Source organism: Danio rerio, chromosome 5, assembly GCF_049306965.1.
Source record: "Danio rerio strain Tuebingen ecotype United States chromosome 5, GRCz12tu, whole genome shotgun sequence".
In the NCBI taxonomy this organism is placed as follows: domain Eukaryota; kingdom Metazoa; phylum Chordata; class Actinopteri; order Cypriniformes; family Danionidae; genus Danio; species Danio rerio.
The window spans coordinates 62,341,158-62,367,052 of NC_133180.1; the positions used below are offsets into that span (position 1 = coordinate 62,341,158).

Consider the following 25,895-nt stretch of genomic DNA (forward strand, 5'->3'; position numbering starts at 1 on the left):
AATCTTTCAAAGTGTACCAAAGCCCTCTTTTGAACAGTTCTTCTCTTATCCTGTCATGTTAGAATATTACTATTCAGCCCAATGAAATAGAAGCTTCAAATGTCAATTTGAAGGTCAGTAATGTTTGTGGTCTTCTTAGGAATTGAGCCAGTTACAGTACATCCAAAACAGCAATCAGTTTCCTCTTTGAACCACTCTAGAATAGTGTTGGGCGAACTATGGTGCACAAAAAGCCCATCGGGAACAGTCATGCAGCCTGTGAGGCAATTTGTTTAAATAATACATGATTGTCAGTGGAATTAAGTGTTTGGACTAAAATGACTAATTTGATGTAATATTAAAAAATGTATTAGATGGCGCATGTATAGATGTCCAGTGCGTAATAATTCAGTAGGGCTGCTCGAGTATGGGTAGTCATAGGGCCTACTCGCACTGTGCTATCCGTACCGTGCCCAGGCCCGTTTTCCATATCGTTTGAGAAGTGTGATTGCGCTAAATCAGGCTCAGAGAGTGGTTCATTTGGGCTTCGGCGCAGTACGCTTGTGTGTGAGTGCAAAACGAGCCAAAGCCCGAAAGTGAAAGCAAGATGTGACTTTTAAGGGGCTGTTTCATATGGATTTATTAATCATTCTTACTGTTTAGTGAACGCAAACTGCCGTAGTTTATTAAATTCGCAAACCCCCCACTGCATGACAGCTGCGCACCTTCAGCAAACCTAATTCCTGAAGCACGAGGCTTTATGATTGTTCATAAGTGTCAAAAGTGGCTGATGTGTTCGGCGAAATATCTGACTGCGTGTCACCACATCGGACTAAAGCGATATAACTAGAGAAATCTCCACTGTGCTAAGCGAGAACGCTTACTGAACAGCGCAGCATCGATGATGTAAGCGTGCCAAGGCCCGATTGTAATGTGAGTGCGGGCCGTCGGGGGAAATGGGAGGGGGACAAGCGTGCTTTGGCCCGGTTCGAGGCAACTGTACACAGTGTAAGCACGCCCATAATTGTAATCCTGATTATTTATTATTGAGCCATATATCCAGTACAAGGTTTTGTACTGAATATTCATACATCCTCTTGTATGTAAGGTTGATAGTACACCTATACATTCAAAAGATCATTCAGGGTGCTTTCACAGGGATTAAAATTGCTACATTGTTGCTCTTTGCTCTTGGTGCGTTTCCCTTTCACACTGCAAAGTTTCTAAACGGACCAAAAGAGCTAAAACAAGTCATGTGTCAGTAAACTCTCCTCACATTGGTCAGAGTTTCACGGTTTATTTTGCAGAGTCCCGCTCAGCTGACGGGGGGGTGATGGTTTGGTGGTGTTTGACAAGGTGCGCGTGACGTGTCTGAAGAGCGAGGAGGGATGCGGTGGGGAGGGGTAAGAAGGGTGCACGACGTATTTGAGGAACGGGAGGGAGACGCCTGATTACCAGGAGATTATCATTAATTTGTGGGCATCCTGGAGTCTCTGTGCATTTGCGAGAGACTACCAAAACTTCCGGGAGACTTGGGATGTCTGTAGAATGACCTCCCGCCCTACTCATAACTCTAACTTCATATAGCCGTATGCCTATTACATATCCATAAAACACTGTGAAATAACCGGGCTCAGATCCTTTGCTTTCTCACTACAATCGATCCGCTCCAAAGTTCATTTCAATCGAGCCGAGACCACCTCATTCAAGCGATCTCGAAGCGATTGTTTTGTCGCGGATCCGAGCGTGATTGGTGGTTTCACATGTGCCAAACAAACCTCACTTACTGGGCAAACGAGACAGGTTCCGAAACAAAAGTACAGCTGTGAAAGCACCCTTAGTTTCACAATTTGTAATGCTGATGCAGAATAGGACAAACTAAGAAAAAACAGAAACATAGGCCCAATCCCAATTCTATTTTTGTACCCCATCCCCTTCCCCTTGGCCCTTAAAACCGAGTGTGAATTGGATTTTATTCATTGTATTTTCACTACAATTATTCATTTTAATTCAGACTGTCTGTTGTTTTTGTTCATATCTTAAAATTAGACTGAACTTTTCTGCACTTTTGCAAATATTAAATGACAATAAACATTGTGAATAAAAAAAGAAGTCAACCATTTGTAAGCCAACCAACCAACTTTAAAATATGGTCATCATTGTTAATGTAATATTTTTTTTCTTTATGCATGAAAAATCTGACTAAGGGTCTGAGAATAGGGTTATGGTATGATCTTACTTTTCCATAATGTTATAATCTTATGACTTCGGATTCAAGCGACACTTGTTTTCATGAGAAAGAGATAAGAGAATGTCTCCATTTCAAAGTCTGTATTGTCTCTGGACAGTGTTGTATAGCTGTCATTTTCCATTGCTGTTGCTTGTGGTATATTACCACTTGTTGAATTTATCATGACCAGACAAATTCTGAACATTGAATCATATGCAACTAAGATTATTTATAAACTATACTCTTTCTTTATCATCATTACTTTGTCTCCTGCTACTGCTTCTCTCTGGTTTTCTCAGTCAACTCCTATATTGATAGGAAACTGTTGATTTAGTTGAATACGGGTTAACAGGTTTGGGTATTGGGTGGCTGTGCTAGCTTGTTGTCTGGATACTCAGAAAAACAGACATTTCCTGACTGGAACTGGCGTCCAGGGCTCTTATTTATCTGGCGTGAAGAGTGTGATCTAACACCAGTTGCATGTGTTAAAAAACAACTGACCTTTAAATCTTGTCTGCCTAAGTCTTTCTAAGGCCTCAGGGGTCATTAAAGATTTTGAATGTTAAAGTAGAGGTCTCCTGGAAAAAAACTCTGCTCTAGAAGATAGAGACGTACCTTAGACTGGATAGCGCGCAGGTTGACCAGATGCATGTCGCAGGGGAAGGAGGCTTTCAGAGGGCTGTAGGGGACCACAGATGGAGCTTCCAAGTGTTGACTAACTGCCATTGAGATGAGAGGATGGTTCAGGTACATGTACGACATGTGGCTCAGGATAGATGGATAGCTGTATGGTGCCGTCGCTTCATTCTGGGTAAAATACAGGAAAGTGAAACATCAGCACAGACTTATTTGTCTTATAAACCTGGAAACTACGCAAGGATGTGATTCTGCATTAGCACAAATAGTCTTTTATATATGACTGGCATGGCCTTCTAGGCAAGCAAGTTAGTCTAAATTAAACTCAGAAATTTATGCAAAATAACACTTAACTTTAATCACCTGATTAAGTATTGTGATTTGTCATATCAAAGCCAGTTTCTAATATGTTATTAAAAATGTAAATAATATATAAAGCTTGCATTCAGTCATACTGGCAGGATGTAATGTAAATAATAGTATTAGTATAGTATTTTTGATGATGGAATAAATCTTTCTTTTACAACAATTAACCTGGAAAATACTGCAGCCAACTTAATGGTAAAAGACCAGAATTTAATAAAAATACTTTTAGCAACCTCAAGCCTCGAAAGTGGCTACAGCTCGAACCTCCTACAAAATCTGAATGGCTGGATATTGTATCTAATGTTCAAAATATGAGGATGACTTTTTCATTAAAACTACAAACAGACAAATACCTGCAATATTGGGGAAATTGATTGTACTTATGCCGTTACACAGTATAAACTGATCTTTATATGTATTTGTTAATGTGACCCGTAAGGAAATATGTGACCAGTCAACTGTTCCAAAAGTTCCAATGTGTTGTCTTATTTTCAAATTTTGTTATCAATGTTTTGTGTGTGTGAGTATATATATATATATATATATATATATATATATATATATATATATATATATATATATATATATATATATATATATATATATATTTATAGAGTTGAAGTCAGTATAATTAGCCCCTCTTTGATTTATTTTTAATTTTTTTTTATGTTTCCCAAATGATGTTCAACAGAGCAAGGACATTTTCACAGTATGTCTGATAATATATATATATATATATATATATATATATATATATATTTTTTTTTTCTGGAGAAAGTCTTATTTGTTTTTATTTGTATTTTTTCCGGCTACAATAAAAGCAGTTTAAATTTTTTAAAAGTCATTTTATGGACAATATTATTAGCCCCTTTAAGATATATTTTTTTCGATAGTCTACAGAACAAACCATCGCTATACAATAACTTGCCTAATTACGATAACCTGCCTAGTTAACCTGATTAACCTAGTTAAGCCTTTAAATGTCTAGTCAAATATTACTGTCATCATGGCAAAGAGAAAATAAATAAGTTATTGGAAATGAGTTAATAAATCGATCATGTTTATAAATGTGTTGACAAAAAATCTTTTTCCCGTAAACAGAAACTGGGTAAAAAAATTATATTAAACTAATAATTCTGACTTCAACATATATACATTTAATATTATTTCAAACTTTTATTTCACAAAACATTTTTCATTTTGTACTCAGAAGTACAAAAAGTAACCTTAAAATTCTGAGATTTATTCTTTTATTGATAAAATTTATTTTTTTTTTATTATTGACTTGTTACACATGAGAAGTAATTTCCAAAGCATGAAAATTTCATAAAAAATACAATCACAACTTTATCTCACAATTCCAATTTATGTCTTTGCAGTTCAGAGAAAAGCATTGCAAGACACAAACTTAGAACTCTGAGTGGAAAAGTCTGAATTGTGAAAAACAATCATAAGAAAAGGAGTACGAGTTGATATAAAGTATCATAGTTGTAGTATTGTAGTAGTATTGTAATGTAGTATTATAGTTGTTTTTCCACTGTTGTTTTGTGACATTCACAAGCCTGTTTATTCGCATGGCATTAACTCACTAACCTGCAAAAATTGCTTTTCTTACTTCTTGTTTCTAGTTCAAATATCTAAAGATTCTTCAATCAAGAAGCATTTTCTAGACGAGCAAAAAATTCTCGTCTTGGAAAAAAAGTATAATATAATATAATATAATATAATATAATATAATATAATATAATATAATATAATATAATATAAGCCAAAATTGTTATATATATATATATATATATATATATATATATATATATATATATATATATATATATATATATATATATATATATATATATACCCCATTTTCAAAATTTTCTGACAGGAAACAAGATTTGAATTTAGCAGCTGATCAGGCTACACACTGAACATTGAAATCACACCGGTGTGAGTGTACATTGTAGGAACCAGCCAAGACTGATCAGATTGATGTGATCATATGCACCAAAGAATAAATGCACATTAGTTCTGTTTTAATTCAATCATCTGTCCGTCCTGATTACCTCCTCCACAGAGATCCTCTTCTCCAGCAGCAGGCGGAAGGAGTTGGCTGTGATCTTGTTGTCCAGCACTCCCTGTCCCAACCCTCGATTGTCATCCTGATTGAGCCTGCGGTCCATTATCACCTCCAGCTGACCTGTGGAAACCACACTAATGAGCTTCAGCAGGACATCACATGTACTTCATCCGAACACTGATTGATGACATGTAGAAATCATGTGTGAGTCTCACGTTTGAGCACCATCTATGTTTATATAAACTTGACACTTGACAGATTGTATTTTATAGACAAAAGCACTTCACAGTCAACAATGGAGTGTTTTTTAACCTCTAATTCACATACACCTAAAGCAGTGCTTTATTTATTATTTATTTATTTATGTAAGGCCGTGTATATTGAAGCATACCTCGAAGGATAGTTGTTAGTGTGTTTGATTGATAGGCTGCCAAATCATTTTGCTGCAGCATTAGGCTGGCACGTGGTATTTATTTATCTGAGAGGGATATCATCATTATAAAGAGCTTTTTACTGAATAAATATCAAATGTATACGTCCTTGAGAATACGATTCTAGCTCATTTTCCAGGGGAGGAAAGCTGCATATTATAAAAATTGATGTGCTTGAAGTAATTTTTGTTTTATGAGTACATCAGCATACCCAGCAGGGTCCAAATGTCTAAAAGCAAAGTACATGAAATGCTACTGTTTTGTGCTTTTATGTGATCAGCGTAACAATATGAGTGAGAGCTTCTCTAGTAAACTAGAAAATCTTGGTACTGGGTTCCTTCTTTAGGTGATTTGTGCCAATCATGTTCTTCAGCATACATAAACTGACACAAGAAATCTCTCAATCAGTGGCTAAAAGTTCTATAATACAAGGCATCCTTACAACACCATGATTTAAGCATGATATATACAAAAACATGTAATTAAATAAATTAAAAACTATTAATTATAATTATAATTTTTAATATTTACCAAATGATGTTTAGCAGAGCAAGAACATTTTCACAGTATGTTTGATAATATTTTTTCTTCAGTCGTATTTGAAAGTCGTATTTGGTTTATTTCGGCTAGAATAAAAGCAGTTATTAATTAAAATTAAAAGTTATTTGAAATGAGTTATCAAAAATATTATGTTAAGAAATGTGTTGAAAAAGATCTCTCAGAATTTTGGTGGGAAAAAAAAACAAGGGGGCTAATAATTCTGACTTCAACTGTATATATAAATAATATATATATGTATATATATGTATATGTATATATATATATATATATATATATATATATATATATATATATATATATATATATATATATATGTGTGTGTGTGTGTGTGTAAAGAGTTTAGATCCTGCACTCCCTCGTGAAGCCAATACAGAAGTAACTGAAATGGCAATTTGTCGACTGGCCTTTGGGGGTTGGCTCCAAGAACTCTAAATGTTCACTCACTGCAATGCTAAATTGGCGAATTTTACAGCTAATAAAACATGTTTACAGCCTGGTATAAAGGATGGTTTTGGTATATATACTGTGAGGAGGTAAATTTTTTTTTTAACTCATCCATTTCGTTTTATTTTATTATTATATTAAGTTTGCATAATTAAGTCCTATTGAGTCTGCATAATCACTTGAGTGACAGCTAGGTCTTGTTGGTTGCAGTCACATCACCTCAGCTGATTCCGGCTAATTAGCCGCTGAACTCAGCATATACATTGCATTTTTGTTTTGCTTTTATGTGGTTTTACACAGTCAGTTGCCTTATGGAATTATTTCCTACGATAATCAGATAATATTGCTCACAAACCATTTAAGTGGCCTTTATTTTGCAGGTCAGTGCAATTTATATATACTTGTATATCATTAGTTAATTAATTCATTCATTCATTTTTTTGTCAGCTTAGTCCCTTTATTAATCTGGGGTCGCCACAGCGGAATGAACCGCCAACTTATCCAGCACATTTTTACGCAGAGGATGCCCTTCCAGCTGCAGCCCATCTCTGGGAAACATCCACACACACATTCACACACACACTCATACACTATAGACAATTTTTTTTCTTTTTTCCAGCACTCTTCAGAATATTCAGAACTTATATTTAATTTATATTAAATCAATTCAAAGAAATGTTCTTTTTTGGGTAAACTATCCCTTTAATTAAATTCTATCAATGTATTTCACTCATATTTGTGGGTATTTAAAAAAAAAGTTATATGAAATCTGTGCTGCTGAGTTCAAGGAGATTTCCAGTTCCCAGCATTTTTTCTGTCAGACTGAATAAGAAAAATAAATGTTGAAATTAGGTGTTATTGTTTAAAATGTGTTTGTTTTACTACTAGAATGATGTTGTAGTACAAAATAAAAATGTAAAGTTCCACTATGAGTTAGCTTACTAAAAACATTTATGGTAACTGATTGGCTCAACATATTTTAGTAATCTTAAATTCTGTGTCAAATGATCCATCAGAAATCATTCAAATTGGTGCACTTAAACACTTTAGTTTAAGTAACACTTCACACCATTTACTACTGGCTTATTACCCGTCTATTATTAAGATATGAACTGTTCATTAGCACTTATCAAATATGATCTCCAATTCTACCCATTACCTAAAGACAACTACTACCTTAACTAACTAATGATAAGCAGCTAATTAGTAGTTTATTGAGCTTGACATATATATATAGTTCTATCTGTTCCTCAAATCTGATTTGGCTGATAGACGTGCGATACTCTGCAATAACAGCACTAATACAGCCTCTACACCCTTGTGTATTACTCCGCCCACATAGAGTGCTAAGCAGCAAGCTAAACTAACTCACTACAGTTTAACAAATATTGCAGCTGTTGGACAACATGATGTAATTTTGGGGCTTTTTTTTAAGCCTGAATGTAGTTATTTAGATTGCAACTACGCAGTTTATTTATAAGAATAGTGCCTATTTTAAATATTTATAATTTCAGAGATCGGCGGCCATCAGTTTGTCATAGCAAAGATGGTTGACGTTGGTCAACCAGAGCAAAGATGGTTGAGGTTGGTCAACCAGAGCAAATGTTTTGTGATGGTTGACGTTTTGCCACAAGATGGCAACAGAGATCGCATAATCAGCTCTTAGGGGAGAAAAACTCAACGTAATTTCAAACTGTAGTTAATCAAATCATTATAAAATAAAATAAGCAAAGTAGTTTCTCTTACAAAAGAATATTTGAGACTTTCCGTATTTAATTAAATTTTTTATACAGACGATTATGATGTCAAACTGTTGTATAAATGCAGTATCACACTCGTAGCAGTGCGATATGGCTATATAATGTCACTGGCGGGACACACAACCAGCCATATCGCACTGCTACGGGTGCGATATTGCTATATATGGTACTATTTTTAAAGTTAATTATTAAAATAAAATATGACCATTATTAAATTAAACATTAAAATAAAATATGACAAATTCTTATTATAATCAATGCTGAAAACACCCGGTCTGCTTAATATTTTGTCAGCAATTGTACTTTGGTAAGATGTAAATGAATAAATCTCACTTATACCAACATTTCTAATTGGTAAAATACATTATTAACGTATCAATTACCATTTGAATAGGTATATTTAAATAAGAAAAAATTCCAATATCTAAGCTTTTCAACTCAAGCATTTGTGAGGCCATTATTCATTAAAATAATACTTTTTTTTCTAAATTTCTGGATCTTCGATGGCCTCTAACAAACATGGGGTAAACCCTCCATTAGTGTATACTTGAGGTTTTTAAACAAAAGGAAAGCTTGAAGCACTTGTGAGTGAGTGAAGACTGACCGCTTTTAAGGCTGGCCGCTCCAAGCGACTGTGCAGTGAGCAGCGAGAGTCTGGCGCTGGAGTCCTGCAGGTAAAGCATGCTGGTCATGGGGTAGAAGTTTGCCTGCAGGGGGAGTTTAGCCATGGTTTTCCTCGGCTGCACCTGGAAAAACAGCCCAAGGCAATTTGAACACTGCAGAGAGGAAAGATTCCAAATTCTCCTTGTTCAGAGAATTGCAAACATGGAGTGTGGGCATGTGGAGACACTTCTCTGAAAGAAAAACACTGTAAATTGATGAGCTCCAATGTGTGTGTGTGTGTGTGTGTGTGTGTGTTGATGTGACTTGGAGGAAAAATGGATGGGATATTCCACTGTTTTTATTCATGAGGCATTTGTTTTGTGAAGCCAGTTAATTAGTTTGGACCGAAGAGAAGCTCTTAATCCCGGCCAAGACCAGGGAAACATTATCAGCTAATTAAATGCCACGCTAATACTCCAGCATGTCAAGAAAACATGACAGAGTGATTTAAAGTGACACTTGTTTGTTTTGGTCAGCTCTACAGCGCACACTCCAAACTTTTTTTTCTTATTTTGATTAATTATTTGTCGAGAGAAATGAAAAATGAACTGACATTTTCATTATGCCATCCAAAAACAACCAGGCATTTTGACACGATCAAAAGAAATCAAACAAGACTGTCAAAACAATGTCCTCAAATTAATTAACTAACTACGGCAGACTGCTTTGTTGATTAGTGTTACTGGCCAGTAAACAATATTAGTTCAGCTAGCAGTTTGTATCCACAATTTGAGATCACGTATTTAAAAGAACACTCTATTTTCTTTGGAAAAAGCCTAATTTTACAAGTTAAACAGTTTTTAAAACACTTTTAGCTTAGTTTAGCACAAATCATTGAATCGTATTAGACCATTAGCAACTCTCTCAAAAATTAGGTAAATAATTCAATAACTTTCTTATTAAAAGACTCTTCTAATGTTACATTGTGTACTAAGACCAACAGAAAATTAAAAGTTTTCTAGGTCTATATGGCTATGAAAATACTCAAAAATAGCAAAGTTCCTTGATTATTATTACACCAGGAGGAGAGCATATTTCCTACCCGTATCAACCAACACTCTCAGAAATTAGGGTACGCAAGCTGTCACTGGGGTGATACCTTTTTAAAAGGTACAAATTTGTACCTTAAAGGTTCATATTGATGCCTCAAGAGTACAAAATAGTACCTAAAAAGTACTAAAGTGTTCCTCTTAAATTTTTTAGCTACTAATATATATTTTTAGGGTACCAATATGCACTCTTTAAGTACAAATGTGTGCATTTTGAACAGGTGCCTTTTCTTTCATTGTCTTAGTATACAATGTACAGAAGAATCAAGCTATAAATAAGAGAGTTATATGGTAATGGTCTTATCTGATTCAACGAATTATGCTAAGCTAAGATAAGCTAAAAGTGCTCCCGCCAGACCCTGGGATCAGCTGAATGGATTAAAAAAATGGTAAATCAACTGTAAGACATTTGTATAATGAGACTACAGTGGTCCCTAGCTATTCGCAAGAGTTACGTTCTAAAAATAACGCAATAGGCGAAATCTGCGAAGTAGTGAGCTTTATTTTTTACAATTGTTCTAGATGTTTTAAGGCTGTAAAACACCTCACTACACACTTTATACACTTTTCTCAAACAAGCATTGAAATTTTCACACTTTTGTCTCTTGTTTAAACACTCTCAAAGTTTACATTTTCATAGAAAGATAAGTCCAGTATTGTAGAATAAAACCAAAGATCAAAACTGTTGTCAGGCCCAAACAATCATCACTGTCAGCAAAAGGTTCATTCAACGTTTTAGCTTTTAATGCTGGCATCCAGCATAAATTTTTTTTTTATGTTTACATGACAGTTGGAAGTAACACACACCAGACGCACACATTTGCATGTTATTCAAAATGAAATTATTCAGATGGCGCTCTGTGGTGCAATAAATATATGAACAGTGTTCTGAGTCGTAGCTGGGGGAACCGACTTGCAACACTGGCGTGCATACCCATAAACCTATGTTTACAATTAAAAAATGCATGCCGCTGTGTGGAGCGGTGAATCCGCTGTGCGACCCCCTACATCAGGTGTCACCAATCTCGTTCTTGGAGGTCCGGTGCCCTGCAGGGTTTAGCTCTAACTTGCCTCAACACACCTGCCTTGGTGGTTCAAGTATACTTAGTAGGACCTTGAATAGCTTGTTCAGGTGTGTTTGATTAGGGTTGGAGCTAAAATCTACAGGACACCGGACCTTCAGGAACAAGTTTGGTGATTCCCGCCCTACATAATGTCTTGCTGCCGACAGTTGCCACATTTTTTGCATCCTTGTTGAAATTCACACTGCTAGCGATCAAAGATTTATGTTTGGCAAGCTGAATGCATACTGTACAGTAAAGAAGACACAGAGATTGATTGACAATGATCTACAGCCAATCAGGATGCAGTAAATGTGCTGTAAAAGAAGCATGTCAAATTGCACAAAAAAAAAAAAACATTGTGAAACTGCGAGGGTGTGAAAGGTGAACCGCGTTATACCGAGGGACCACTTTATTTCCAAAAAAGTGTAGTGTTTCTTTAACTTCAGCAACATCATGTCTCATCATTAAATGTCTTTCACTCTCATTCAGCTGTGTCATCTTAATTCAGACACTGATGAATATTTGGTTTCATCACACTTGTAGTGTGTGACCAGCTAATAAAAGCAGCTTCTGTTTATTCATTTCTTTTAATTTATTCATAAAGCTGCACATGCAGACCAAAGTGCTGTACAAACAACACGCGCACACATACAAAAAAAAAAACTATACCAATTAAAATATAAGCACTAGCACATCTCTTCAAACTGTAATGAAAAGAGTACACATTACAGTAATTTGCTTTTTGGCAATAGTGGGTTATGGTTTTTTCATGATATTTGTTAACTTTAGGGAAACGAGGCCAAAATTATGCTTTTTTTTCTTCAATATTCATACATATTAGTCATTATATATGCATGTACTCATTTTAAAAGCTTGGGATCAGGAAGATGTATGTGTATGAAAAACAAAAGATCTGCAGCATTGTTTAATATTATTACAATTTCAAATAGCTGTTCTCTATCTGAATATATTTTATATTTTAATTAATACCTGTGGCAAATGGCAAAGCAGAATTCTCAGCAAGTGCTCCAGTTTTCTTATTCACACAATCCTTCAGAAAAATTTATAATGTGCTGCTTCAAAGTATATAAAAATATTGCATAATATATTTGTGAAAAAATATATTTGTGTATTGTTTGTTGAATGAAAAGTATAAAATGTGTCTAAAAATACTAAACTAAATTAATTTGTTACATGACAAATGTATTTATAGTCTCTTTTAATCATTAATAATCAATTATAAATAATGTTAATCTCTCAAAAATATTAATCTCTTATTAAATTTAATCATTGCACATTTTAAATATTACATACAGTGCATTCGGAAAGTATTCATAGCGCTTCACTTTTTCAACAGTTTTATGTTACAGCCTTATTGCAAAATGGATTAAATTAATTTATTTCCTCAAAATTCTTCACACAATACCCCATAATGTCAATGTGAACAAAAGATAGTTTGAAACGGTTGCAAATTTATTAAAAATAAAAAAGCTGTAAAATCAAGTTCCTAAGTATTCACAGCCTTTGTTGTAAAGCTCTAAATTGAGCTCAGGTACATTCTGTTTCCACTGATCATTCTTGAGATGTTTCAGCAGCTTAATTGAAGTTCACCTGTGGTAAATTTAGTTGATTGGACATGATTTGAAAAGGCATACACCTGTCTATATAAGGTCCCAGGGTTGACAGTGCATGTTAAAGCACAAACCAAGCATGAAGACAAAGGAATTGTCTCTAGGCCTCTGAGACAGGATTGTCTGGAGGCACAAGGCTGGGGAAGGTTACAGAATAATTTCTGCTGCTCTGAAAGTTCCAATGAGCACAGTGACTCTTCCTTGAGCTGGCTGGCCATCTAAGCTGAGTGATCGGGGGAGAAGGGCTTAAGTCAGGGAGGTGATTGATAACTCGATGGTCACTCTGTCTGAGCTCCAGTGCTCTTCTATGGAGAGTGGAGAACTTTACAGATGAATAACCATCTGTCCAGCAATCCACCTATCATGTCTGCATGGTAGAATGTCCAGACGGAAGCCACTCCCCACCTGGAATTTGCCAAAAGGTGTTTAAGGGACTTTCAGACCATATGAAACTAAATTCTCTGGTCTGATGAGATTAAAATTGATCTCTTTGGAGTGAATGACAGGCGTTATGTTTGAAGAAAATCAGGCATCGCTCATCACCAGGCTAATACCATTCCAACAGTGAACCATGGTGGTGGCAGCATCATGCTGTGGGATGTTAATCAGCAGCAGGAACTGAAAAACTAGTCAGGATATATGGAAAGATGAATGCAGCAATGACACATCCTGCATGAAAACCTGCTTCAGAGTGCTCTTGACCTCAGACTTGGGCAACGGTTCATCTCCCAGCAGGACAATGACCTAAAGCACAACTTTAGAATATCCATGGAGTGGCTTCACAACAACTCGGTGAATGTCCTTGAGTGGCTCAGGCAGAGCCCAGACTTAAATCTTATTGAACATGTGTGGAGAGATCTGAAAATGAGTGTACACCGTCACTTTCCAACCAATTTGATAGAGCTTGAGAGGTACCAAAGAGCTTAGAATGACCAAGAGGCAACACTCTAGTGCAGTGGTTCTCAAACTGTGGTACGCGTACCACTAGTGGTACGCGGGCTTCCTCCTAGTGGTACGCGGAGGAATCGCTGAATAATGAAAGAAACAATTAACACTTTTAATCCTTTAATGCGTAATATAACATTGATGTGATCAGCATTGGCTGTTTTGTGAAGCGTACGATCACAGCGCTGTGCTTGGAGTGTTTATTTTAGTGCATTGTGTCATAAGCTGCTGAAAATCAGTTTCCGAAGTTTAAGAATTGATTCTGAAGCGTGATTTGACTGACATGAAAAGTGGCCAATCACAGTCGACCTTGTCTAGTTGCGTGAAACGTAAGGGCGGGACAAAGGCTTTCTGTGTTGCAGAGACAGAAAAACAACTTAAAAACAAATGTTTTGTTGGAATAATGCTTCTCGGATGTTTTCACTACAGAGATGTCTAGCAGAGTAATTAAACCGCGGACATATTTCCTGCCTATTTGATGATCTTCATACACGTTTCGCTCTCCGACAGCCAGTCGACTCGCCTCTGACCTGTCACTCCTCTACATACATTCTGAAAAAAGAATTATGCTGGAAATGTTTCTGGATGAGGTATTTGTGTAATTTATACATTTAGCTGTATTCTGATCTGTCCTAAAGCATTACAGGTCAAAGCAATCTATTGTTAGCCTACTTATTGTGTATTTATCACAATTTACAATAAGGCTCTTAAAGCACTGCTTTGATAAATGTAGTGTCGTCATATTTCAAATACCTCAAGTAAAATGAAGTCATTTGTTTTATTTTTTTTTTTTTAACTGACAGTGTACTTGTATTTTTTTACGTTTCTATTTTAGATTAAGATCAAGTGTAAAATAAAATCTACATGTGATGTACAGCTATTTAAGAAACAAATTTGCCATATTGTAAATAAAATAGTGTAAAATATGTAAATAAAAGGCTAAATTTAAATCTTTTTACCATATACTTTAATTTAACCTTTCAAAGCTTAAAAATATATATTTTTAAAAATGGGCAAAAAGTGTCTCTATATGGCCTTAAAGATTATTTGGTAGTTTTACCAGTGCTATTGAAAAAGATTAATTGTCATGAAAGGAAAAATTGACTATACTTCCTTTGTTAGTGCAAATTATACATCTAGCTTTGGGATGTAAGCAATCAAACCATTAAATCAGGTTTACACTTAAAAAAAAGTGATTTCATAATGAAAATCAGATTTTTTTTCAAAAGTAACCAACTAGTACTTTTTAAAAGAGTAATTTGTATACCTAATATTAGTATTATTTACTAAAATCTTTGTTATTTTAGCAGTGTAATAGTATTTTTACTTGAGCACAAAAAAGATTTCACAAGCACTTAGTGCAGGTTTATTATATTATTAATATATGATTAATAAATATTATTATTAATGGTTTTTATTTGTATCTATTCTTATGCAATGTTTTATGGGTTGCTGAGAATACATTTCAGGTCTTCAATGCATAGCATGTCAGTCTTGAAAAAAAATAGGTGCTGGAATTGATTTTCATTAGGCTGTGCCTGTATGAACCCTGTCATATACATTTAACATTTATTTCAAGATTTGTCAGAAAGTGTAGGAATATGACATATAGCCTATATTTATAAGGTCCAAGCAGCATCTCCAGCTTTTGATGAATAGGCTACTATGAATACTTTAGATTTAAGTACAGCAGTTTTCTTTTTACTTTTTAAGAACAGCGCCATTTTTTAACGAACTTTTAAAAGCACATTTTAACTAAAACTTTTTTTTTTAAAATCTGCAAGCACAGTTAATGTTCAGACTATTTCAAATGTTTAAAGTGACTGACAATAATACATATTCTTACTAATAGGAAGTAATCTGCATCGTTTTAAAACTGTGCACACCTGTAGCTGCTTAATTAGGCTTACGACGCTATTTTTTAATACTGGTCAAAAAATAGCGTCGTAAGGTGGTACTTGGAGAGACGATTTTTTTCTAAGGTGGTACTTGGTGAAAAAAGTTTGAGAACCACTGCTCTAGTGTAATTTGGGAAACAGCTACTAGAGGGTGCGGCGGCCATTTTGGAATGAAAACTCCAATAGAACAACAGCATAATATAAGTCTGTAAAATAAACTATTAAATGTGCTGATGATTGTGATAAGTGTTGTATTGTCGTCTTTCAGGTTATATCTCAGCTTTAATGCGCTTTTTAAATAAATAAATAAAAAACAAAGCAGCTGCTTGCCATCGCAACAGTAATGAGATCCAATGGACGACCGATCACTTTCACTCCAAAATGACGAAATCCAGGGCTGTTGCTGGGCGCTGCTGTTGCAAAGGAACGTTCTATTGAGTGTCGCCTCTTGGTCATTCTAAGCGCTTTGGAGGTACTGCAAAGAGGAATGGGCAAATATTCCCAAAGACAGGTGTGCCAAGCTTGTGGCATCACATTGAAAAAGACTTGAGGCTGTAATTGCTGCCAAAGGTCCATCAACAAAGTATTGAGCAAAGCCTGTGAATACTTCTGTACATGTGAGTTTTCAGGTTTTTTATTTTTAATAAATTTGCAACAATTTATATATATATATATATATATATATATATATATATATATATATATATATATATATATATATATATATATATATATATATATATATATATATATATATATATATATAATTAAAACAAATCGAAATGAGAACTACTGAATCAGAATCAAACTAAATAAACACAACTGATTCAACACCCAGCTCAAACCAACACCATGTTTGATGTGATAAATATGGGCATAATTACAGAATAAAAACAGTATATGGTTTCCTACCTGGTAGCCATTGAGGTCAGTAAAAAATCGATCCTTGCTGTTTAGATCTGAAGTTATCCTCATTGCAATTTCACGGTTGGTTTCACCTCTTATATCTACAGTGTTACAGATCTCCACAGACTGACCCTCCACACCTATGAGGGAAAGAGTGGGGTCAAAATGAACAAATGAGTACAGGCAATCTGCTTCCTACAGTGCAACATTTTTTTCTGTCAACTCTCAAAGAGCATCAACTATTTAAAGGGGTCATATTATGTCATTTTCATTTTTACAGTTCTTCTCAGTGGCTTTGGTGCCTTACTCGCACTATTTACATTTGCACAACAGTTAATGGATTTCTCAAAACAATTAGTACAAACTGCAAAACCTAGCTGATAACCTGCAAAAGCGTGTCACTTGCTTAAAACGGATAGCTCATTCCTCAAAAAGCAAGTATTGATGTCAATGAAAGTGTCAGTGTCATCAAGATGAAAAGTCCTGACACCCTTGTTTATGAACAAGATATTCAAATGGCTGTTCTGTTTTTACTAAGACAGTTTACTCTATAAGTTTTATTCTATGCAACAAAAAGGCAGATTTTGGTGACACTTCCAGAAAATGCTCAAGACAGCAATGTATACTATTTGCACAGACATTTGAAAACTACAGTAAAGTTAGACATCACTGCATTAAGTGAGGTATCTGAGTACAAGACACTAAATATGTATGGTTCACATTATCACTGCATATGCTCCTTACAATTGTAATTTATTCACAGCATTGTGCAAAAGAATAAATCCAGCCTTATTTACAGCAAACAGAAACTTCCTTTGGGTAGAGCTGTGCAAAACTTTAAACAATATTGCAGAACATACTGGAACTGACCCTAAAACACACACAGGTCTGTAAATCATTCAATAAATTGTTCAATTTATAAAACATTTTCTGATAAAAAATTAGAAAAAATCTAAAATTAGCTTGACAGATTTTGACAAGTAGTTCAACATTTTGTAATGTTTGTAATGTAATGACTCAAGTAATGATATGAGGACTATTAGTTTTTTTTTTTATGGAATGACTATTCAGCATTCACAAGTCTAGTTAATTTTGACTGACACGACATAAGCAAAAGATAATGTTATAAACAGCAGAGAGTTGAATGAAAGCAATTGATGCATGTCCAAAAGCATTTGCAATTTGTTGGAAAGAACGAGAAACTGCCACTAGGAAAAAAAACAGGCTGCTTTTGTGCGCATCCAGAATGTTCTGATTCTGTGGTGTAAAATAGCACTAAGTTAGCTCATATTTTAATTGTGACAGATATCCTTTAGCTAGGAAGAACACCTTTTGAATAATTTCTACACCATCGGAGTGTTTTTTATTAAATAACATTATATTTTCATACATTAAGCAATCGTCAACTGTGCGATACTGTGAGTTCACGGCATGGCAGAGCGTGACCTACTTCAAGCACGTCATGTGACATATTCGTAACACACATTCAGTCAAAGCCTATTTAAACAAGGATATGTTTGTTGAAATTAACTAGATTTTTCTATGGCACATTCACACCAGATCCGGATGAAGCGTTAAGTGTGATTACTTTACATGTTTAGTTAATGTACAGTGTAAAGTCAATGTAAAAATTTAATTAGACATCCTGGGGCACTATTCGCGCAAATGACACAATTCGAGCGAATAATACTGTGTGAATTAAACGTTTTTTGGGCATTTGATGAAGGCATAATTTGCACAAATTGTACAAGTTGAGAAATTGTTGTTTTGTCGGCGCATTTGCATTCACACCATGCTAACTTATCAGAAACTTGCTCTAGTAGGGGCCAGGTTATGACGTAGCGCATGTTGCTGGAGTCCTGAAGGGAAATTATCCTGTAAACATGAGACAAAAGTTCATCAAATTGGGGCCGGCTCAGTCAGAAGTACTGCTGAAAGAGTCTGAAGAGGCACAGCTTCTAAAAAGTTTATGAACTTAGAGCATCGGTGCACCTCTAAAGGATCTGATGGCCCACACACATAGCTGAATGAATCTACATAATTTTTTTGCCTTGCTGAAGCATATAAATCACAGCTCCTCTCTCAATAAACTCCATGTCAGTCTTTTTGCAACAAAAAATAAAGTCTCCAGGCAGACAGGGAACAAAATCTACTTTTAGTTCCCCAGTCCAGAATAAAACGTAGAGGGGACAGAGATTTTTTCTGTGCCTGATGCTGCAGGAATGGCACCCTCACAATCAGTTTCAAATCACTTTTAAATACGTACCTCTTCAGATTCACCTATTAATATTATACTAATAGTTTTTGTCAATTGGTTTATTTCTGTTGTTTCTCTTGGTTTTATTTCTATGTTTTCATAATTTTCGCTATATTTTTACTCAATATTACTCTGTCTTATGTACAGTACTTTGGTCAGTCTTGGGGCTGTTTTCAAATGTGCTTTATGAATAAATGAACTTGAACGACCCCCTTACCATGACTTGAATCTGCATCGCGCGAATGAAGCAAGTCAATTCAAAACTCAAAATGTTCAAGCATTCAATTACATGTGAACAGTGCAATCACGCAAGCCGCCCCTGTTGTTGAAGATATTTAAGCAAGTTTAGTTTATTTTGATCAGTTAGAGTCATTCAATCATTCATTTTCTTTTCGGCTTAGTCCCTTTATTAATCCAGGGTCGCCGCAGCGGAATGAACCGCCAACTTATCCAACACGTTTTTACATAGCGGATGCCGTTTTAGCCCCAACCTATCTCTGGGAAATCAATTAGAGTTTTGGAATAAGGCTGTAACAAAAAAACAAAAAAAACAAAAAAAAAGGAAAAAGGGAAGCGCCAAGAATACTTTCCAGATGCACTGTATTTATTCAATCACTGAAAAATTATGTATTTAAATAATCATTATTCATTTTAAATAAATATTAATACATTTATTAAATATGATGTAGTAAGCTTACTTTCACAGCAAAACAACACAAAAAATGGTGCAAATATTGTGTAAACTCCAAACTCCAGAAGCCAAAGTGGTAGAGTGAGTGTTTACAAGTGTCACCAGCGCACCACACCAGTCACAAGTCCCACCCAGCAGTGCAGAGAGCAGCAGATGTCAGTAAAAAGCTTTTACTTTTACTACTGCTGCTTTTCTTTTTTGGTTTTGACTCTTTCATCCCTTAGTCTAAACATAACTACAATTAATGAAACAATATAGATTGTCTTATATACTGCATATAGATACATTTTATTAAATACATTATATATTATAACATAGATACAATTCTGTATCTGTTTTACTTTAAAGTAAGCTAATATTATCTGTTCTTCGCTGCTCATCCTTAAAGGTATAGCTCATCCAAAAATGTAAATTCTGACATAAATTACTAACCCTTTAACTTTTTCCAATTTATACTTTTTTTTCTTCTTTTGAACACACACACACACACAAAAACATATTTTGAAGAAATCTAGAAACGTGTAACCTTCAATAGTATCTGTTTTTCCTACCATGGAAGTCAATGATTGCAGGTTTTCAACTTTCTTCAAAATATCTTCTTTTGTGCTTAACAAAAGAAAGAAAATCATAAAGATTTGAAACCGCCTGAGGGAAAGTAAATAGTAAGTCAATTTATATTTTAGGTGAACTATCCCTTTAAGACGTGACTATCTTTTGAGTTGCTCTACTTAAAACAGAAAGCAAAAAAATAAATAAAAATAGACAGGATCACGGTAAAGTCAGAGTCTGAACTGAACTGAAGTCAGCGCCAGCAAGATTAAAGTCTAATGTTCAAAGGCAACAGCGGTAAGATAAGGTCACCGCAACCACTGCTGTTTGCAAGTTGCCTGCAAGAGTAAACACCACGTCTACACCAAAAAAGATGCATCCATGTTGACAGACTGACTCTAGTGTAGGGCTGCACGGTTCTGGCAAAAATGTGATTCACGATTTTTTCAGCTTAAAATCAAGATCACGATTTTCTAACGATTCTGTAAAGGTAAAATAAAGGTTAATATGATTAGCCTATTTTTATGGTTAATTCTTAAACGCATGGTAAAACAACAATAATAATATTAGGCCTATGTGTAGGTCTACTGTTGCTTAAAGTGCTACATTTTGTATAGTCATTATGGTGGACTTGAACAGATTTTCAATACGTCCTGTTTGTTAACTCACAGTAAAATCATGACATCAGAATATAGCTATTTATAATTTTAAAGTTGATTTATTATGTTTGAGGCGTATGCTTGTCATCTGTCATTGACAGCATTATTGGACCATTTGTTTTCACTGGTAAAACAAGAAATTTGTCATTATCAGATTCCTTCTTGCAATATATTCAACATTATATGTAGGTTAGGGTTATTATACTGTCACAGTAAACACTTATTTTTATGCACAACACCTTGTGTTCGCTAAAGAAAAAACATCAAATGCTAGTCGTAATCATAACTCTAAATTGCGTTATGGTTATTTAAATGATGTGCGCACAGGTTTCACTTTCACTTTCACTTTCAAGTGCGGCTCATGGCTGCTGTCACTGTGAGAAAAAACACACACGCATGCAAATCAAACCTCCCGCACGGCTCTCAAACAATCGCTCTGTGCAACAGACAGAACGTTATTTACAACTTCATTACCTGTTATTCACAGCCTATGCAGGTTATGTTCACTAAAGTAGGCGTCATGCGTGCACGCGCGTGTTCTCAGAAGTAAATAAACAGTGCGTCAGCTCACGTGTGATTTCGCAACCGTGAATACATCATTACATGAAGACAGAAAAGACATTCTTGGGTGAATTATACCTTATAAATACAGTTTGTGACACTTTTAACGCCATTTAAAGGTGTCAATGTTGCTGTGAAGTCTTGTGCGACTGCCTCGCTTCTTTCCTGAGCTTGAAAATATAATTCGCTGAATCATTGAAAAAGCAGAATTAAGATCATGTGTAGAGTCGAACCGAGATCGTGATTTTTTTTCGATTAATCGGGCAGCCCTACTCTGGTGTAGAGAAGGTGTAAGATTCAGCAATAAGACAACACACCTAAAGAACCGTTAGTAATGGACTGTTATTATGATTTATATGTTCAGACCAAAAAAATGTTATGGGCTTCTTTTGATTTTATAAAAATGTTGATTTTTAAAAACATGTTCCATTAACATGTGTTAATGAACTAGACTGTTGTACATTCACAATGTTTTGAACATATAAAACTGCACAATGTTTTACAATGTGTCAATATTTTTCCAGTAATGTTCATTGTGCAATTTGTGCCTACCTTTTTGCGCATTATTTATGAATTAGAGTGTTTGTTAATCAAAGTTAAAATAAAAATTAATTAAATGTTAATGTAGTTGTGCATTAAATGTAATGTGCTAGTGAAAGGTTTTGGTTACCAGCAGTTATATTTAAAAATGGTTTCCATGTCAGCAAAACTAACAATTTAAAGCCTCATTATGTATATTTTTGCTGCTAAAGGGAGCACAATTAAAACAAAAAGCAAGTTAGTAAGTTTGGGTAGTAATTCCCGTGTAATATGACAAGACATATTACCTTTTTCAACTTGACATTTTCAACTTGATCCCTCAACATGTATGAAGAATAAAAACCTGCCATAAGAAACATCGCGTGGATCTTAGTTTGGTTTGAACACGAGCAGAGGTGAGGGGCTGTAGCAGTGAAAAGTGAAAGTACCCGCCCCCATTACGTCAGTAATGATTCACTCTCTGTATAGAGTGGAGAAACTATGACGTCTCCTTGTAGGCTAACAAATCTAACTAATCGGCTGCTAGCATAAAACTGGTTCCCTCGATAAAATCTAAAGTATAAAATAAGCACAAAACTCACATTATTAGCATTTAACACTAAAAGAAGCACATGAGCTGTACCTGAGGTGATCATTATCTGCTATTCAGCTGCAAGAAAAAAAAGCCGTTTCTAAAATAAGAATTTCTCCTTTTAATATGTAAAATATTTCTTCTATTTTGTGCCGTTGCTTTTATTTAGAACTTGATTGAAATCCTTTAGGGTTGACAGTCAGGCACACTGCTGTTGGTGTCGACAATCTGGCAACCTGCACTTGCGTGTGTTTTGAACCAGGTGTGCAAGACCAAGTTCAACCACTGGGTGAACTAAACTGACATACTGCACCTTTAAAAGAAGTGGCTTGGAAGTATGCAGTCTATGCAGACTACAGTGTTTATTTGTGCATCCTAAAACTAACAGACGGCTGCTTTTCATTTAGGGATATCTATGCTAATAAGGGCAAGATTATCACTTACAGGCATGACTTTCTCACTTCAATGAAAAGTTGTTTTTATTTCTAACATTAAAGGCTGGCTATATTCACACACTGCTGCCACACAACTGTGTTTAAACCCCTTTTAAAAGATATTTTTGCATAATAGGTCCCCTTTAATACTCACTCAGTGTTGTTCTGACATCAATCTTTCTCTTTCAACAGTTCACCCAAAATACAATTCTCATTATTTCTGTGCAGCGGTTACTTTATTAGGGGTATTTTCAGCAATTTAGCAAGGACCACTAAAGACCATAAAGACCAATATGAATCTTCAGGCTGATTGGCATGCTTCGCATAAAACACACATATAAATGCATACAAACTGTCAAAACACCACAAATTGTAACACGTGCCAGCAGCAAATGACTGCTTTTCTTTTCGTCCTCTTATGGTTTTCGCTATATTGTTTTCCTGGCGAATGAAAATATGAGCAATTAGATTTACCAAGTACAGTGAAAATAACGAAAGACTCCTTCATGCTAAATGTACATTCGGAAACAGACTAATTAAGCCTTTGGGAATAAAACAATGCAAGAAACAAATATGTTTCATTTGCTTTAATTAAAATAAAACCGCTTTAAGATAGCAGAACATGCTCTATATAGCAGCACGTCCATGAAAAAAGCAAGGTTAAATGAGGATTTGGTGGAGTAGAACAGCTTGGAGTATTTTCAACACGAGTGTGTCCTCATTAGCTCATAGCGAAAGAGAGTAACCTGACACTGAAACTATTGTGCATGCTGAGAGCTACTAATGTGAACAAACACCTACAGTATGCATACACACTCAATCTGTTTGTCCTACAGAGATAAATGATACTTAAACAGAGAGCTGGACAGCATATACACTGCAAAAAAGCATACACTGTAAATAAGATAAAGGATTGATTTAAGAAGATACAGACAAGAAACTAGTCAGATATTCTGCCAGTGCAGCAAGATAATTATACTTGGTAAGATTTGTTAAATAATAATAAATAAAAAAAACTTAGACTTCAGTCAAGAAAAATGTCTTAAAATATTAAGTATTACAACACTTATTCCAAGAAATGTCATTCATTCATTTTTCTTAAGCTTAGTCCCTTCAATTATCTGGGGTAACCGCGGGAGAATGAACTGCCAACTTATTCAGCATATGTTTTATGCAGCGGATGCCCTTCCAGGTGCAACCCAGTATTGGGAAACACCCATACACACTCGTTCACACTCATACACTACAGACAATTTAGTTCATTTAATTCACCTGTGCTTCATGTCTTTGGACTGTGGAGGAAACCAGAGCAACTGGAGGAAACCCACGCCAACATGGGAAGAACATGCAAACTCCACACAGAAATGCCAACTGACCTAGCCGGGACTCTAACCAGAGACCTTCTTGCTCTGAGGTGACATTGCTAACCACTGAGCCATCATGCCACCCCCAGCCAGTATATTAAATCTAATTAACAGTAACAGTATTGTTAGTTTTTAGGATATCTAAAAGCTAGTGTGCTCCAAAACCGTGACAAAATTGTTTAATACATTTAAAAAGTAACATAAATATGTAAAGCTTGTGGTTTGTCACTTTCGCCAAAATGGATCAACGGTTTTATTGATGTCACCACACACTACAGTTTCTCATTACATCATAACCAGTCAAACGCTTACTAGTATCGGACTTCCCCTGCCACCTTTAAGATGCCTCCCATTTGCTTTTCATTTGATGCATCTGAGGTCAACCACTCTCACTGGCAGAGCGGTGATAAAACAAAACGCTATTGGCTGTTTTTTTAAAGGGGAGGAGCTGCTCTATGCCGCACCCTCTCTTCATGTTTTGGTTGAGATAACGTCAAACATTAAATAAAAATTCAAAGCACGTCACAGGACCTTTAATTGGTTTCACTGTAATCACACAAAGCTCGTAAGAACACTTCTGTGTGCTAAAAACATTGAAGTCACGTCAAATGTTTCGATAAACAAACTTTTAACGTCTTGGTACTGTTGCTGTATATGTAGGATCAGAGAGCTCTTGGATTTCAAGTAAAATATCTTAATTTGTGTTCTGAAGATGAACGAAGGTGTCAAGAGAATTGGAACGAGTAATTAATATCAGAATGATCACTTGTGTGAACTAACCCTTTAAGTATGACTTTAATGTGTGTGAAGAGTTTGTATCCAGGTTACGCATCAAATTTCTTTTTAACTCAAGGGAAAAACCCACAAGGTTTAGTCTCATCTTTTCTCTTTTTTTTTTTTTTTGGACAAAAACAAACATCACTGGGGAAAAGATCCCTAGGGCTCCAGGACACTGGCTCATGTGACTGCAACTGTCTCTCAAAAACACTCATGTCCATTATCTCACCCACCCAGAAGAGGTCACAAACAGACCGTCCAACCCCCCTGGTGCTCTTGATAAGGAAACCAATGAAATCTTTCTGAACGCATTTCTTTCTTTAAGCACACCATTAAACTTTTGTTGAACCATTCACAATTAAACGTCTCTGTCTGATACTGATTAAATCTTTGTAACGCTGCAGTGTCTCTTTTGGCACCATTGATTACAAAGTTCACATTGTCCGTTATAGCCTGAGAAACTTCAGTTGAGTACCTTAAAAGGTTTATATTGTAAAAACAGAGCTAAAACAATCCTTGTAAAATCGGGCTTCTAAAGAAGTATGACTAAAGCACTTCTCAAACAAACACTACTTAAATAAGGTCATCATCCTGCAGTACTTCATGGATGTTGAAATTCAGTTCTTTTTTTTTTTACTTGAGGTTTCCTGAGGTTAAATTGCTGCCCTCCCAGTTCCCACCACTGACTATCAGTAAGAGTCAAAGATGACACATCCTGTTTTGGTGTTTTTCTCAAATACAATAAAACAATAAAGTGTGTCTACTCTATGTTCTAAATATTTTTTTGTAAAAACAAAAAAATAAATTTGAGTGTAACAACAGGGTATAAACAAGAATCACGGGGTTAAATTC

At 35.2% G+C, this 25,895-nt stretch overlaps 1 protein-coding gene across 1 annotated transcript in view; it reads right to left on the reverse strand.

Annotated features, from left to right (window-relative positions):
* Positions 1-25,895, reverse strand: part of man2a1 (mannosidase, alpha, class 2A, member 1) — a 134,784-nt gene that overhangs the window by 11,362 nt on the left and 97,527 nt on the right. Inside the window, 4 exon segments of the mRNA NM_001110027.2 lie at positions 2,825-3,016; positions 5,275-5,408; positions 9,089-9,230; positions 16,647-16,780. Of these exon segments, the coding sequence (NP_001103497.2) occupies positions 2,825-3,016; positions 5,275-5,408; positions 9,089-9,230; positions 16,647-16,780 (602 nt within the window).